The 17,202-nt window shown below is 40.3% G+C and overlaps 1 protein-coding gene across 6 annotated transcripts in view; it reads right to left on the bottom strand.

Annotated features, from left to right (window-relative positions):
* Positions 1–17,202, bottom strand: part of PAN3 (poly(A) specific ribonuclease subunit PAN3) — an 85,931-nt gene that overhangs the window by 40,277 nt on the left and 28,452 nt on the right. For all 6 annotated transcript variants that reach the window (XR_010308626.1, XM_064172521.1, XM_064172496.1 and 3 more), the window contains exon 6: positions 8,238–8,399. Coding sequence is in view for 5 of the 6 variants with exons in the window: in XM_064172521.1 (XP_064028591.1) it covers positions 8,238–8,399 (162 nt within the window). In the remaining variant the exon portion in view is untranslated. The remainder of the gene's footprint in view (positions 1–8,237; positions 8,400–17,202) is intronic.

Below are 17,202 nucleotides of genomic sequence, written 5' to 3'. Positions count from 1 at the left end.
TAAAAACTGTATTTTGTTTCAAATGCAAAGGCCCTATTAAAAGGCACATGGAACATTACTTTAAAATATTAATAGGCTTTCAACAACGCATTATAGAATCACAGAAACATTCAGGTTGCAAAAGACCCTCAGGATCACCAAGTCCAATAAGCCTATTCTGCAAGGTTCACCCTAAACCATACCCCAAAGCACCACATCCAAACAACTCCTAAACACAATCAGGGTCGATGACTCAATCACCTCCCTAGACAGTCCATTCCAATGCCTGATCACTCTTGCTGTGAAAACAAAAATTTCCCAATGTCTAAATCTACCCAGTTGCAGGCTTGAGGCCACTGCCTCTTGTTCTATCACTATTTACCTGTGAGAAGAGACCAGCACCAAACACCTCCAGAACATCATTTCAGGTAGCTATAGACAGCAATGAGATCTCCCTGCAGTCTCCTCTTTTTTGAACTGAACAGCCCCACCTTCCTCAGTGACTCTTTGTAAGATTTAATTCTCCAGGCTCTTCACCAGCTTCATTGCCCTCCTCTGCACCTGCTCCAGCACCTCAACATCCCTCTTGTATTGAGATGTACAAAACTGAAACACAATACTTGATGTTGTGGCCTCACACAGAGCAGAGTACAAACAGAAACAAGTACAGCATTCACTGACTGTTAATTTTTCCTAGAAACTCACCTGAAGTAACATCCAACTCAAACACTTACTAAAATTACCACTACTTTTTCCTCTGAGCCTGGCCAGTTTAGATCTAATTCTCCTTCTTTCAGCCTATTAGTCAATATACTATCAAACTAAAGCAAAGAAGCAACTTCCCTAGGCATCTGAATTAATAACTGCATCATGCACTCCACCAGAATGATTCTATACAGAAATGTAAATACCCTATTTCAGACTCTTAATCTCTCTACTCTTGGAAAGCAGAGCCTCTTTCCAATCAGCTTTGCAAACACAATTTCCTCAATCAGGCCACAATAAGTCCATCCAGCTACACAAAAGCAGTTTCTATACTTCTGTACATCAGAGAATCCAAAATGCTACAAAACACATACAAATATAGACCAAATGAAGCCGAATTCATGATGAAATGAGTAAGGGTGGGGACCCTAAGAAGCGAAAAATGGAGTGAGAACTATAAAAACTAATTCATATTACTACTTAGCACAGCATTTATCTGTCTGATGACTTTAATGCTTTTAAATACATAAAAGCCAATATCATTAAAATATTGTGTGAAGGGGAAGTAAAGTATTTCACAGGTGCCAGTAAAAAAACAATTCAAGGCAGACAGAAAGTAATGACCAAGCCAAGGATGTCAAATGAAGGCCACTGGGAGGCCGACAGCAGTATGCAGCATTACTGTATAGTCAGGAGTTGCATATTATCAACAGGTGTACAATTAATAAAGGGGAAATTCCTGTTTCAATCAATTTCAATATGCATTTGTCTTTACACTCCTCAGTGAGAAACTACTCCACTGCTGTTTTCGTTCACAAATAATTCCTTTAAGTACCATTAAGTACAGAAGTAGGACAGGGATGCACATGTTGTGGAATCTTCAGAGTTTCATACATGGATCCCACAGGAGTACTGGAAACCACTTTTCTCTATCATTTTCAGTTCAGCATTTCAGAACAAAGAACTTTGCAGCAGCAAAGCAACCATCTCTGTTTTGGTTGCCGTAACTTTACTTCACTAGATAGGTTCTGGTCCCATGTTTGACCACAGCCCAAAATCAGCTACATAAAAGCAAAAAGTAGGTCAACATAATTTTATTTTTGGAGAATACAGTAATGTACTTACCATGCTAAAAGCTGGATAAAAGCATTTTTATTCTCTTTTTATCTTCTATTTGCCTCCAAATTCCTGCTGATTTGTTCTGACATCCCAAATTGAATAACTTGTAATGGTTACAGAGAAACGCCACCAATACATATTCATACTACAAATCTGGGTGTCCTCTAGCAATCTATTTCTGGCACAGCTTCAGAATATCTCTTAGGAGCTTCCGTTTATGTAGAGCACTGTTGCAGTTCTTCCATTACCAAAAGGATTCCTTGTTAAACATAATATCAGAGATGGACACACTCTGTGATGTCAGAGCAGCCCAGCAGACACCAGAGGTCATTGAGAGCTTCAAGGTAAGTCTCCTCCCTCCCACTATTAAATCTGTGCAACGGCTACAATATCACAAAAAGTATGGGTGATATGATGGACTTGTTCATAGAATAAGCTCTAGTAAATTTCAATTCAAATTTTGAAGATTTGGAATATTTCTACATTTCATTAGCAAAAATCCTTGTAAGTCTAAAGTTTTATGAGTCCATGTTCTTGATGCAGAATATATGAAAATTTCATTTCTGTGAGGTTTGTTTTGTTCAAGAAAAAGAGATCAGTTACTCATGGTGCTTAAGAACTGATCTGTGGTAACTAAGAATGTATCTGTTCCTAGTTTATGAAAAATTACCATCTTACAGTGGTATAGCAGCTCAGGACATTTCCTAGTACAGGGTAGGATGTATCACTACAGAATAAACTTTGGGATGAGATTTTTTGCCTTTTTAATGCACAACCCAGCACACGAATAGCTTTGTGGACTTCACTTTTAGTCAAGTAAGTCTATCAGTATTGAAAGGTAATAGATCAGGATTATACATTCATGGACATGCATGGGAAACTCAGATAGCTTTACAATACATGTTGTAAACTACCCTACTTCTTAAAACAGCCACTTTAGGGACAAAAATCTCTAAATATTGCACCATAGTGTATTCTCACATCTTCAATCATGCATTTGCAGTGAGGCTGGGGCCCTGAGCCACTTGGTCTAGCAGGACACATTTCTGCCCGCAGCACGTGGGAAATGATCTTTAAGGTTTCTTCCAACCCCAAACATTTCAGGATTCTATTTGAAATAGTGGATATTCAAGTAGAAACACGAGCTTAAACATCTGCCCAGCATTGCAAACCCTTACCAATTCTGAGATGTTATTCTGCTTTTTTATGTCTCCTACGACTGCAACATCCTTATGTTCTCATTTTCACCACATATGCATACACACTGAAGTACCACATCTACACAAGAAGATGTGTAACTTGAGAACACAAAATATTATCCTGTACATTGAATCATAGAATGTCAGGGGCTGGAAGGGACCTTGAAAGGTCATCTGGTCCAGTCCCCCTGCCAGAGCAGGATCACCTATACCAGATCACACTGGAATGCTTTCAGACAGTTCCTGAATATCTCCAGAGAGGGAGATTCCACAAATCCCCTGGGCAATCTGTTCGAGTGCTATGTCACCCTCACAGGGAAAAAATTCCTCCTCAGGTTCACATGGAACCTCCTATGCCTCAACTTCCACCCATTGCCCCTTGTTCTGTCACTGGGCAGCACCAAGAAGAAGCTGGCTCCATCCCCCTGGCACTCACCCTTTACATATTTATAAACATGAATGAGGTCACCCCTTGGTCATCTCTTCTCCAAGCTAAAGAGCCCCAGCTCCCTCCATCTCTCCTCATAAGGAAGATGTTAAGAACAAGGGGGTCCAGGATGGTTCGACCTATTTTAAACAGGAGCTCTTGAAGGCACAGGAACTGGCAGTTCCCATGTGCCGAAAGATGAGCCGTCGGGGAAAGCAACCAGCCTGGATGAACAAACAGCTCCTGAAGGAATTGGGGGAAAAAAAGAGGGTCTATCACCTTTGGAAGGAGGGGAAGGCTTCTCCTGATGTGTTTAAGGATGTAGCCAGATTATGCAGGAGAAAAATTAGAGAGGCTAAGGCCCAGCTAGAACTTAGGCTGCCACTTCTGTGAAAGATAATAAAAAGCACTTTTATAAATTTATCAATGCTAAAAGGAAGGGCAAGAAGAGCCTCCACTCCTTACTGGACCAGGAGGGGAACACTATAACTGATGACGAGGAAAAGGCTGAGGTCCTGAATGCCTTCTTCGCCTCAGTTTTCAACAGTAAGGAGGGAGGAGTTCAGGGCAAGTGGCCTCTTGAACTGGGGGATGGGTCAGGGAGCGGTGTGTTCCCCTGGAAATTCATGAAGAATTAGTTCAGGACCTGCTGAGCCATCTGGACACGCCACAAGTCCATGGGACCAGATGGGATCCATCCCAGGGTGCTGAGAGACCTGGCAGCTGAGCTAGCCAAGCCGCTCTCCATCATTTTCCAGCAGTCCTGGCTCACCGGAGAGGTCCCAGGAGACTGGAAAATGGCCAATGTGGTCCCCATCCACAAGAAGGGTCGGATGGAGGAACCTGGGAAATATGACCTGTCAGCCTGACCTCAGTGCCAGGGAAACTGATGGAGCAGGTTATCTTGGGGGCGATAAGAGCGCACCTGAGGGATGGCAAAGGGCTCAGGTCCAGCCAACATGGGTTTAAGGAAGGGCAGATCCTGCCTCTCCAACCTGATCTCCTTCTATGATCAGGTGACCTGCTTGGTGGATGTGGGGAGACCTGTGGATGTGGTCTATCTGGACTTCAGCAAGGCCCTTTGACACTGTCCCCCACAGCAAACTGCTGGCTAAGCTGTCAGCCAACGGCTTGGAGGGCAACACTCTGTGCTGGGTTAGGAACTGGCTGGAGGACCAAGCCCAGAGAGTGGTGGTGAATGGTGCCACATCCAGCTGGCGGCCAGTCACTAGTGGTGTCCCTCAGGGGATCAGGTGCTGAGCCCTGTGCCTAGTTTGAAGCAGGCTAGAATGTTTTGGTGAGAAAAAGTAGATAATTGGCTTGTGAAAAGGAAAAACAATTGTGATGTCTCCTTCCCTCACAGTCTTGCTGAGAGGTATGGGAACAAGAAAGTAAACATTAGATAACACTTTCGCCATTTTTTACTCGCTCTGCTTCTGGCTTCGGACTGAGCTACATCTCCCTAACCTCACTGCCACTAACCTTGCTTCTTAACCTCTTGGCTGAACCTCTTTTCTTCCTTAGGACTGGGGTAAGGTTGAGAGGGGCAGGGGGAAGGTGCAGGGGTGGACGAGAGCCCCTCCTGGGGACTCAGATTTCTGGGAGGGGAGTTGTGTTTCTGTATTACTTTTTCATTTGTATATTTCTGTATATAACTGTATACATTGTAAATAGTTGCTTGTATATTGTGCTAGCTCTAAATAAATAGCTTCATTTATATTCCCAGAGCCCGTCTGAGTCTAGTCTGGGTATTACTAAAGTGGGGGGGGGGGGGGGCGGGTAACATCCAAACCACCACAGCCCCATCCTCTTTAACATCTTCATAGATGAACTGGATGAAGGCATGGAGTCAGTCATCAGCAAGTTTGCAGACGACACTAAGCTGGGGGCAGATGTGGCTGGGTTGGAGGGCAGAAGGGCTCTGCAGTGGAACCTTGACTGCCTGGACAGATGGGCAGAGTCCAATGGGATGGCATTCAACAGCTCGAAGTGCAGGGTGCTGCACTTTGGCCACAACAACCCCATGCAGAGATACAGGCTGGGGTCGGAGTGGCTGGAGAGCAGCCAGACAGAGAGGGATCTGGGGGTGCTGATTGATACCCGCCTGAACATGACCCAGCAGTGTGCCCAGGTGGCCAAGAGAGCCAGTGGCATCCTGGCCTGCATCAGGAATGATGTGGTCAGCAGGAGCAGGGAAGTCATTCTGCCCCATGTACTCTGCACTGGTTAGACCACACCTTGAGTACTGTGTTCAGTTCTGGGCCCCCCAGTTTAGGAGGGACATTGAGATGCTTAAGCGTGTCCAGAGAAAGGTGACAAGGCTGGTGAGAGGCCTTGAGCACAGCCCTACGAGGAGAGGCTGAGGGAGCTGGGATTGTTTAGCCTGGAGAAGAGGAGGCTCAGGGGTGACCTTATTGCTGTCTACAACTACCTGACAGGGTGGTTGTGGCCAGGAGGAGGGTTGCTCTCTTCTCTCAGGTGGCCAGCGCCAGAACGAGAGGACACAGCCTCAGATTGCTCCCAGGGGAGATATAGGCTGGAGGTGAGGAGAAAGTTCTTCACTGAGAGAGTCATTGGACACTGAATGGGCTGCCCGGGGAGGTGGTGGAGTCACCGTCCCTGGAGCTGTTCGAGGCAAGGTTGGACGTGGCACTTGGTGCCATGGTCTAGCCTTGAGCTCTGTGATAAAGGGTTGGACTTGGTGTGGCCTCTTCCTCCCAGGCAACCAGCAATAGAACAAGGTGGGGGACAGTCTCAAGTTGTGCCAGGGTAGGTATAGGCTGGATATTAGGAAGAAGTTCTTCACAGAGAGAGTGATTTCCCATTGGAATGGGCTGCCCAGGGAGGTGGTGGAGGCATCATCCCTGGGGGTCTTCAAGAAAAGACTGGATGAGGCACTTAGTGCCATGGTCTAGTTGATTGGATAGGGCTGGGTGCTAGGTTGGACTGGATGATCTTGGAGGTCTCTTCCAACCTGGTTGATTCTATGATTCTACAATTCTCTTCCAACCCTGATGATACTGTGATGTTCAACTTCCTTACTAATGTTTTTGATGCTCTGTGCTGGACTCTCTCAAGCAGCTCCCTGTCTTTCTTGAGCTGGAGGGCCGAGAATTGGACCCAATACTGCAGACGAGGCCTCACCAGGGCAGAGTCGAGGGAAAGGAGAACCTCCCTCAACCACACCCTTTCCAATATACACCCCAGAATGGCACTGGCCCTCCTGGCCACAAGAGCACACTGCTGGCTCATGGCCATCCAGCCATCCACCAGGACTCCCAAGAAATAAGTCATTTAGCTGAGATTCTGGCACAATAAAGGATCCTGGAATTGTACCATTCAAAAGCCACAGGTTCTTCAGTGAATCCCAAGCTATTGCAGCTAATCTCAGAAAGCCAGGAGACCTTGGGCTTTGCTTTGCCACACTTTCAAGACACCTTTGGAGTACACAGGTACTGAAGCAATCAATTGCTCCTTGCCAGAAGCAACATTTCAGACTCCTAGCTTTCCAGCCTTTAGAAAGATTTTCTCCCCTGCTCTAAGTAGATTCAAGCAATGACAAGCCTTGCTGCAACACTGAAGAGCAGAAAAAACAATGGAGGGCATGAGTACAAACAGGGCTCTTCCTGTCCTTTAATGTCCACTTGAAATTCCAATCTTGACTCTCTCTTATCTCAAAGCAACTATCTATTTAGCAACTGTTTACACACCTCTCTCAGGATAAATTCCATCTGCCAGAGCTCTCACCCTTGAGAAAAGTAGTGCTCCAACCACTCCTCTGCAACCTTACCTGGTCCTTCTAACAATGTTTTCTTTATGCTTTTTTCCCCCCATCAGTGGCCACAGTGCTTTCCCGGCAGCAAAAAAGTCAAAATAGACTTAAGGCCAAATTTCACTACACAATGTAGCATCAGTTTGCCTGCATCACTGTGTCCCAGACTCCCAATTCCAGTAACACAAAGATGTCCAAACATCAGGTAATGCATAACTAGGACTAGTGACTAGCTCTTGCAGCACTAGCTCTTGTGGGAGTTTCACTGGTGGCCCTTGCATAACAAACTGAGTGAAAAACAGTGTCACAAATTCTACTTAAGTCTGTTGTCAGTAAATCCATTTCACTCACTTAGGAGACATCAAAAAGAACATAATCCACAAAGACTACACAAGCACAAAATAATACCAGCAGCAGTGCTACCATTTCCACCACTAATGATTTCTATCTAAGTTCCATTTTAAGGGACATGAGGCAGACTCCTCCTCAACTAGAACTCATTCTTTACTGTCATTCCAAGAAATTTGCTACTTCTGTACAGAGATGCTCCCCTCCTAAGAAGCTTAAGAAAATCCAAGAATAAAATTAAGTTTAACAAAACTTGAGGAATATAAACCATCCCAACACAAAAATAAGCAATTTATGTTTTCTGATATTTTCTTCAAATTCTGTAGTGAGGGAATTTGTATTAAGTGTCAATCATTTTAAAAACCATCACTAGTTTTACCAGTAGAAGCCTTTCTTACATCACCACTAAAAAGAAAGGTTATGTTTGTTTGCTTTTAGAATGTATTTAGTGATTACTTTTCCTCCTCCAGAGTTTACACCACAGTTAAGCAAAGTACACAGCACAGCAACTGAAGAGAATAAAACATCTCCAAGTAGCTCTCCTGGAGGGTCACTATGACTACTTTGTGTAATAAATTTGTTATTCTGACCTTGATCCATATTTGAAGTTATTACTTCTTACATGTTTCAAAATGAAAAGCAAAGCATCAAAAAATACTGTAGAAGTGACTAGTAAAAATAATTTTACCTGTAAATTGTTTTCTGTGACTCTGTTCCACCAAACCATATTGATGGGTACTCCTGTTTTACACCTGTCAGCCAGACAGCCAATAGGGTTCTTTGATTTTCTTGCTTTTGATCCAACCGGAACTATCCTCTCATCCAGCATCCCCAGTCGATACTTCCTGGGCTACGAAAAAGAAGGAGAGAAACCAGGCCACTCCTAACAACCCTCATCTAAAGCTACACTAAAACAGACATTACACCATGATATGATTTCTGGATTGGTGGAATAGGAAACAATTTGCAAGTAAAATTTATCTGAGACTGTTTCCTTTCAATCCTGACTATTTAGTTATCATAAAATATACTTTTTTAAAAGACTAAAAGCAACTTCAGGGACCACTAATTGTTTCTAGAGAGAACTGTCCATCACAGGTCAGATGTTGAAATAGGAGCATAAATTGGGGAATTCTGTAAAAATAAGGAATTGTTTAAAATAAATCTGCATTTCTCAAACAGATACCTTCAATCACATCATAATAATGAACGCTTCCCTTCGGATTTTTCTCCAGAAAGAAATTCACATTGGCTTTTGTATGTTTCTTTGTAAATTCAAATTTGCCAAAACCCACCTCCTGAAGACTTGGTTTTGAAAAAGAAGGCAGAATCTAGTAGCCAACTGCAGCAGAACTGAATGAGAAAACCCCTTCTGCTCAAGTGTATATTCTAAAGACTAATTCCAGTCACTGCCTTAAGTGAAAACAGACAAGAACTACTATGACAAACACATTGGAAACTGGCTCTAAATTGAGAAAGTAAAGTGTGCTTGAGGAAGTGAGCATGCAGAAGTACTTGTACCTCAACAGAAGCAACATTTCTGTTACACTGGAAATGATCTCTACAAATGAAAGTATTTTTAAGTTCTGACACAAACATTACATATTAAAAGCACAGTGTAAAAAAAAAAAAAGATAATTTGTTAAATACTTTCAAGTAGATTAAAGAAAATAAGTTCTCTGGATTTCTCTGCTTTCAAACCACTGAAAGAAATGTTTAGATGAGAACCTTTTATACTGATTATATGAATAATTGGACTAAATCAAGGGGTTGGTCTGCTTTTCTTTTGCTGTGTGTTTGGTTGTTTGTGTTTGGTTTTTTTTAACGTTAAAATACAAATATGACCTGGCACAGACCACTCCCAAATAACTACAGCTTAACTTACCTTCAGTCAGTTACCTATATGGCACCTTAACAACATGTACCTTGACACATGTTTTAAAAAATGCTCCTCAGGAAACAAGGCAAGAATCTAACTGGAAAAGTTTCCCCACTCACTCAAACAATATGAAAACTTGGAATAAAGCTACCATAAAAGGTTTGCAAAAACAAGCCCTGAACAGATTCCCTCTTCTACTTCCTTAAAACCTTTTAGGCTGAAAGCTTTAGAAAGAATTAAAACCACAAGGAGTTATTAGCACTTCATTTGCCAAAAAAAAAAAAAAACCCAAACCAAACAAAAAACCCACAACAAACAAAAAACTTCACAAACAACAAAAAGCCCACAAATATATTAACACTGACTATGAATTACAAAGGCCATGAACACATGAAAGTCAAGTTAACCAATCTGAATAGCAATAAACAAGGCTGAATTTTGCCACATCAGTTAGAAATTTCATAAACTCTGTGACAGGCAGTACAAAGTCTTTCCATAGCTGGAATGCATACCTGATCGTGGAACATCTAAACATTGGTTGTTTACTGGGAGAATCACTTAACTATTGGGCAATTTACCATCTCAGCAATTCAGAAGAACTACTACTATCACAAATGGCAAAGTCATAAGGTCTGAGAAGCCAGACACACAAATAACGTTGGACTTCAGGATTTGAGTGCAGTATGTTTCACCTAACCTGGCTACTGCAAATAACATCATAATGAAGAGCCAGTTTCCTAGGCAGCTTCTCCATGTTCTATGAAATGCAGGGGCACACTGCCTCAGACTACCATCCAGTGTCCAAACATAGCCCTATCAGTAAAGGGTTCTTTAAATCCTCTGAAACGAAAGACAATCTTTATAAGTTCTTTTAAAAAGAGAACTCAAACAAAGGTGGAACTAAGCCAATATGAAGGAGGACTATTGAGGTAACAACAGGATTCAGATTCCAGGTAAAAGAATTAAACCGTATTTTAGACTTTATGAAAGACCATACTGGAGGGTCATGAAAGGAAACAACAGTCAATTTTCTGCCATAAAACAACATAGAGACAATGTGAGTTAATATACCAGCATTTTTTTGGGCTACTGGTGTGAAATAAAGTCAGTGAAACTAAAAATTTACCTTAATTATTGACTTAAATTTTAAAAATCACCAGAGGATGACTAGGCTGGGATTTCATGACTGAGACTGATACTAGGAAATGGAATACATTTGGAAAAAATTCAGACTACTTGCATCAAAATCATTCTAAATTACATTTATTTCAATGAGCAAAATGGCATCCACTTCATAAATTCAAATCTGAGCTTACAGGAAACCAGAAAACACAGAAAAGTGTCTGTTAAGAAAAGAGACTCAGTAGGAAGTGAAGATCAAATAGATTGAGCAGATTGAGTAAGCATTTAAACCACAACAACAAATCTACTACATCTCTGCCCTCCACACAGTAGCAAATAGAGCAAGAGAGACAGGCTAGTGCATCTTGAAAACAAGCAAGAACTCATCAACCACTGATCATTGCTGAACTAACATCTTAAGCATGAGAAACTGGACAAACTAACTGGTTTCTTGGCACAGAGACAGTTTCTCTTGGATGAGTAAAAAAATTGCAATTTTGCCTTCCCTGAGGCCTTCCAGAGGGGTAAAAAAACCTGTTCAGCCATACAGATGAATGGATAGTTCAACATACTGAACTTTATTATGAGGGGAAGAGGGAAAGCGGATAAAGCATTTTAAAACTTCATTAATCCCTTTGCAATTACTTCTCAAACTAGGTTGCAAGTTCCAAAAGAGTTGTGAAAGGTCAAAAATATCACAATTATTTTTAAATGGGAAAATAAGGTTAAATTACAATAATTAAAATGAAATCTAAGGGTAAGACCAAAAATCCCAACAAAGCCAAATTACTACAAAGCATTACTAGAACAGTTCAGTTCCTCCAGGGCAAAGAGTAAAGCAGTAATTACTCACTTCAAATGCCTACATGTGGCCTCCGGAGCACAGCCACAAAGATAACCAGAGGGCTGGAGCACCTCTCCTATGCAGACAAGTTGAAATAACTGGGGCTGTTCAGCCTGGTGAAAACTCCTAGGAGCCCTTACAGATACATTGCAGTATCTGAAGGTGACCTACAGGAAGGCTGGGTAAGGACTGTTTAAAAAGGCTTGAAGAGAGAGGACAAGGGGCAATGGTTTTAAACTGGAGCAGGGCAGATTTAGGTTGGACATAAAGAGAAAGTTATTTACAATGAGAGCGGTAAGATACTGGAACAGGTTGCCCAAGGATGTGGTTGAGGCCTCTACCCTGGAGATATTCAAGATCAGACTTGATGTGGTGCTGGGAAGCCTCATCTAGTTGGAGGTGTCCCTGCTGACTTCAGGGAGGTTGGACAAGATGACCTGATGACCTTTGAGGGTTCCTTCAAACTCAATACAATCTGTGAATCTGTGTTCAGCAAGTCTACTTTCTTCCTGCTATTTTCTGTATCTATGTCTCTGAACTCAGTCACTCCTCTTTTATAGACAGTGGGCAATGCCACAACTTCTCTTACTAATAAAGAGTGAGACGTAACACTGATTTAAGATGTTATAATGTTAACCTAGAGAAATAAAGTTCAATAAGAAAAGGTTTACAATGACACCAAATACAAAGACTCCTAAATCTCACAAACATTTAACTCTAGATAAACTGGCAAATCAAACTACACAATTTCAAAGCTTTCTCCTAATGAAGACCTGCAATTGTAGGTCTTGCACTTAATTCTGGTGGGGTTTGAATTCTAGATTTACAAGACATTTTCTGTATTAAAAAACCCAACCCACAGAATCATCCAGGTAGGAAAAGACTCTTGGGATCATCAAGTCCAACCATTAACCAGATTTCGCAACCATATCCCCAAGCACCACATCTAAACGACATTTAAACACACCCAGGGTCAGTGACTCAATTACCTCCCTGGGTAGTCCATTCCAGTGTCTGACCACTCTCTCTGTGAATTTTTTTCCTAATGTCCAGTCAAAACCCATCCTGTTGCAGCTTGAGGCCACTCTCTCTTGTTCTGTCACTAATTACCTGTGAGAAGAGATCAGTATTTACCTCTCTCCAACATCCTTTCAGGTAGTTGTAGAGAAATGTACAACCAGTTGCAGAGAAATGTACAACTAAGCCTAGCATACAAACACAACCAGGCTGCAGTGTTATAAAGCACTGTGAGTAATCTGAGCTACAGTAATGCTGCCTACGGGCATATACCACTTTAGTAAATAGAAGCAATCTTAAGCCATTTCCATCACAGGCTAAATTAAGCCTTACCTTAAATAACCATAACTAAAAGGTATCACAATAGTATTAGCTAAGGCTCATCTGCAGTACGGTGAATTGACTGTATCTGCAAGTACCAATAGATTAAAAAGTAAATATAACATTATCAGACAGGACAGATCACATATACAATATCATATTCTCCTTGTGCTACTTACAGCAAAATTAAGCAATATATGCAATTTTAAGTTTCAGTGCTGACTTGTTCTATAAAACTTCACTTTAATATAAATTAATGGCAAGGAAATCACCACAAAAAAGGGTTCAGCACTCGGCTAGGGTGCTAGTCTACTGAAAAAGAAACCACTTTTATTGCATTAGGTCTGGAAAACTAAGAGCTAACTACAAGCTATTGGTATCGTCATTGTTATTTTCATCCAAGAGCCATAACTGCTTAGCTGGAATTAGCTAGCACTTGAAACATCCAGCTATAAATACGAACATCAGTGTTACTAAGGAATAATAGTCAGAGCAGAACCCCTCTACAGGCACAATTTGCTAAGAAGCTGTGCTGGTTTGAGGCTGCTTGGAATATTTTAATGAGAGGCATTAGATCATTGATTGTGAAAAGAAAATAATGATGACATCTATATCATTCACTGGTTTGCTGAGGGGGATAAAAAGTCAAAACAAAGTTAGGACACTTTCTCCTGAGACGTTGTCCTGTTCACTTCTCTCTGTCCGGGTTCTGTGTCTAATCACTTTCTTTTTAACCCCATCCTGCTCTGACCTCACCTCTAATTTCAGCAATTAACACATAAGCTGTTTACGTGTGGGTTTCTGAGATAATGGAAGAAACAGAAAAGAAGGTGTTGACATTGAGCTCTTCTGGGCAGTCTGCTTTGTCTGGAAGGGAATTGGGTTTTCTGCATTATTTCCAACTTGTAGATAATTGTAAATACTTGTAAATATTTGTATATATATTGTGTATATATACTTGTAAAATTTGCAGTGCAGTCAATGAAACTTCATCTTACTTCCAAACCATCTGAGTTAGTCTGGTAACTTCAAGTAGTGGTGGGAGAGGTTCTTAACCCATTACAGAAGCCTCTTAATTGTAAACACCACTGCATGATTGGCTTTAATATAAGTTTCACAAGATGTTACACCAGAACATTAGGTACAGTTACCAGGAGTATCCTAACAAATTTGCAACCTGGTGATATAAAGAAAAAGAAGTTGTCTTGTCATTACTTTCTAAGTTTTGTGGCCAACAGAGCCATAAACCCCTTCACATGGCAAGGAGGCAGAGAGTGCTTGTTTTCTGCAGCTCAACTTCTGAACATTGGAACTAATTTTTTTAACTTTGATATCACAAAAAAAAATATAGAAAATGAGCCTGGCCAACAGATTAAAACTAACTGTGTTTGGCTGGTTGGTGTTTGTTATTGGGTGGGATTTTATTTTAATTTAAAAGAGTATGCTGACATTTATATATGTTTATAATTAATGAATTTAATTGTTCATGAAACCATGGGCTTGGCTGAGAATAAAACATCCACTAGCTGTAAAGTGCCACACAGAGAAAAACAATTCAAAGAAAATTAAGACATGCAATGTGGCGTGGCAAAAGGTCTTATTGCATATTTGATCACTGAAGAAAGAAATAAAACAACAAAAAAAAGCCCACCAAACAAAATAAGCATTTACTCTAAAATTTGAGCCAAGAAAGGTGCAGATCAGACATTACCTCATGCATTTTAAACTACAGCTAAGGAAAACTTTTCAAGTTTATTTCAAGTGTACTTCATAGGTATGTATGAAACGGAAGATATAACCACCTTGAAAAGAGCTTAGAAGAATCTAAGGAAAAGTGACCTATATTTAAGTTAAATCTACTTTCCCCAATTTTGCAGCCCAGCTAACCAACTAAAATCCAACATGGTTGTAATTATACTTACAAAGTTCTTAACTAATTTACCAACAACACCTGCTGAATTGAAATAATCTAGTGGAAAAGTAAGCTTTTTTCCTCATCATGAGAGAAGAAAAATTCCAACTGTGTAGCGAAGGCTTCCCAGAGTACTACCACCTCAAGATGTACTTTCAAAAGCTCCACTGCTAAAGAAGCATTTGAGCAAATTACAGATTTTTAAATGCTTCAAGGTTTCCTTTCCAGCAGGCCAGAAGTTCTTATATTACTTACAAAAATAGTGGGGAAAATTATGCACAGCTGAAAAGCAAAAATACAGGTGATAGGACTGGAGACTGGTGCAAATCGACTCTGATCATTACTAAGCAAAATCTTTCAAATGTACTGCAACTCATTCTTAAAGACCAGTCACAGAAAAAAAAATCAAATAAAGGCTTGCAAACATAAGGAAAAACATCATGCACATTGAAGTTCAGTGATTCAGTTTGCAAGCTGCACCTGACAATGTCTAGGTGGCTAACTGAAAAGTTAAGCTTTAAACATGCAGTGATTACTAAGACAGCAATAGCACACAACCAATGAACAATTCCAATAGCTGACTGTTCCAAAGAAAAAATTTAAATAGGTTAGATACCATACCAATAAAACACATTTTACACCAAGGTAAATATCATGCAAAAATTTTGAGGATATAATCCCACAGGGAAAATTTCAAGTTCAAATTACAAATTTCACCCAGGTACATTATAAAATGTGTACAGCCACAATTCTGCAGTTTACAGTGCAGTGACATGATGTGGTGTTCAGTAATGACCCTTTAACTTGTCAGGACATGATTCATGCTTCTCAGATGGTATTTGGGAGGCTGCGAAACATGAAACACCTGTGTTGGCACATTTTTATTGAAAAGTAAACACAGCAAAATCAAACATGGCACACTTGGATTTTCAATGACCACCACTGAACTATATAAAGATCAAGTATCAGCTCAAGATAGAGCTGGACACGGAAAGCTGGAGAGAAATACAGCCTTCCAAAGGGTAACAAAACTAGATGGAGGTCAGAGCGCTCAAAAATAAACTAGCAGTAGCTTAAGTCTTAAGAATTTGATTTCCACAAGATCTCAAAAGCAGCTTTATTGCTTTCTTTGAATATGAGGGGAAACTCACCTTGTACTCATTAGAAAGTTTACACTTATGCTTACAAGCAGTCTGTTCCAAAATCATTCTCTCTGCACATTTATTACTCCTGAACAAAGCACAAAAATTAAAGAAATCTGCTGTTCAGTCTTCACTTACTATAGGTCTCCATAGAGAGCACTAAAAAGCAGCACTCTGTTCTGGCCGAACTTCAGTCAAAGTAATCGCTGCTATACTATCCATGCTAACTTAGTTTTAGAGTCTTTGGATCCTGGCTTTTACCCACTTAAAACCAATGGAAGGAGTTACAATTTTTTTTTTTCCTTCAAAATACATGGAAAATAACATCCATATTGAAAGTTGTTCACCAGAGCAGCTGGTTTACTCCTTGATGACTGTGGACCTCACCTTAATGACCTTCCTCTAGGAGTGACTGAACAGGTGAAAAAAATGAAATGCAAATAAACCAATGTTAGGAACTTTTCCGAAGAGTTCAGTTTTCATGAGGATTGAAGGTATGAAAAATCAAACTAAAATGTAAAAGCAATGATTTTTACTACCCTGTGAGGCTGACCAGTAACAAATAGGAAAAACCCTTAGCCTGGATTGATGGCAACAGTCTCAGAATAAATTTAATCAGAAGTTTCAGCATGTATTTTCTCTTTAGTGCATTAAGTTGTCATTCCCCTGGCAACAGATTCCGATAAGTTACATTGCACGTTTTTATGAACCAAAACCACCAAAATGAACGCAAGGAGTTTTCCAGCCAGATCATTTCAGGGTTTTGAAAGGAGTGTTTTTCTAGACAATGGCTACAGCCAATTTAGTAACAAACACCCAAGAAGTTCAAGTTCAGGATGTCACCCTATTTTTAACAAGCATAATACATATTTGAAGAAAAAAAATGATGTAAGTGTGACATTATTCTCAGGAAAGAAGGTTAGTCTATTGCTAACTCTAGCTTTTGTTCCATGCTTCACAAACCCTATTTGTGCATTGTAGATTAATACTTACCTGAAAATCTCTTATAGGAAATTCACTTTAAGGTTGCTTGTCTTACTGCATGTGGAGTTACAACAACCGGACAGTAAATCCAGAAGGTTTTACAGTCGACAGAACCTCCACCAAGGCTCCATCTACAGAAATACTTAGCTCCTTTGATTTCATTTTAAGTATCGTATAAAAATGTCTTTAAATAGTAATCTTAGCTTTCCTGAAATCTAAAATAATGCAGTTTAATAACTTCTAAACAAAGAAAATAACCTTGAGAATGTTCATATAAATTCAAGTATTATGTTTATTACTTAAAGAGTAGAAGATCTTTAAACATCAAAATAATCATAACCAACTTAAATAGCCCACACTAACTAGTTAAGAAAAGAACTAATTTAAAAGCAAGGATATTCAGAATTACAGCAATCAAGTCTTGTATTTACT

Source organism: Pogoniulus pusillus, chromosome 3, assembly GCF_015220805.1.
Source record: "Pogoniulus pusillus isolate bPogPus1 chromosome 3, bPogPus1.pri, whole genome shotgun sequence".
NCBI classification, from domain to species: domain Eukaryota; kingdom Metazoa; phylum Chordata; class Aves; order Piciformes; family Lybiidae; genus Pogoniulus; species Pogoniulus pusillus.
Note: the sequence above shows the minus strand (reverse complement) of the source record. Positions and strands in the feature narration are given on the sequence as shown.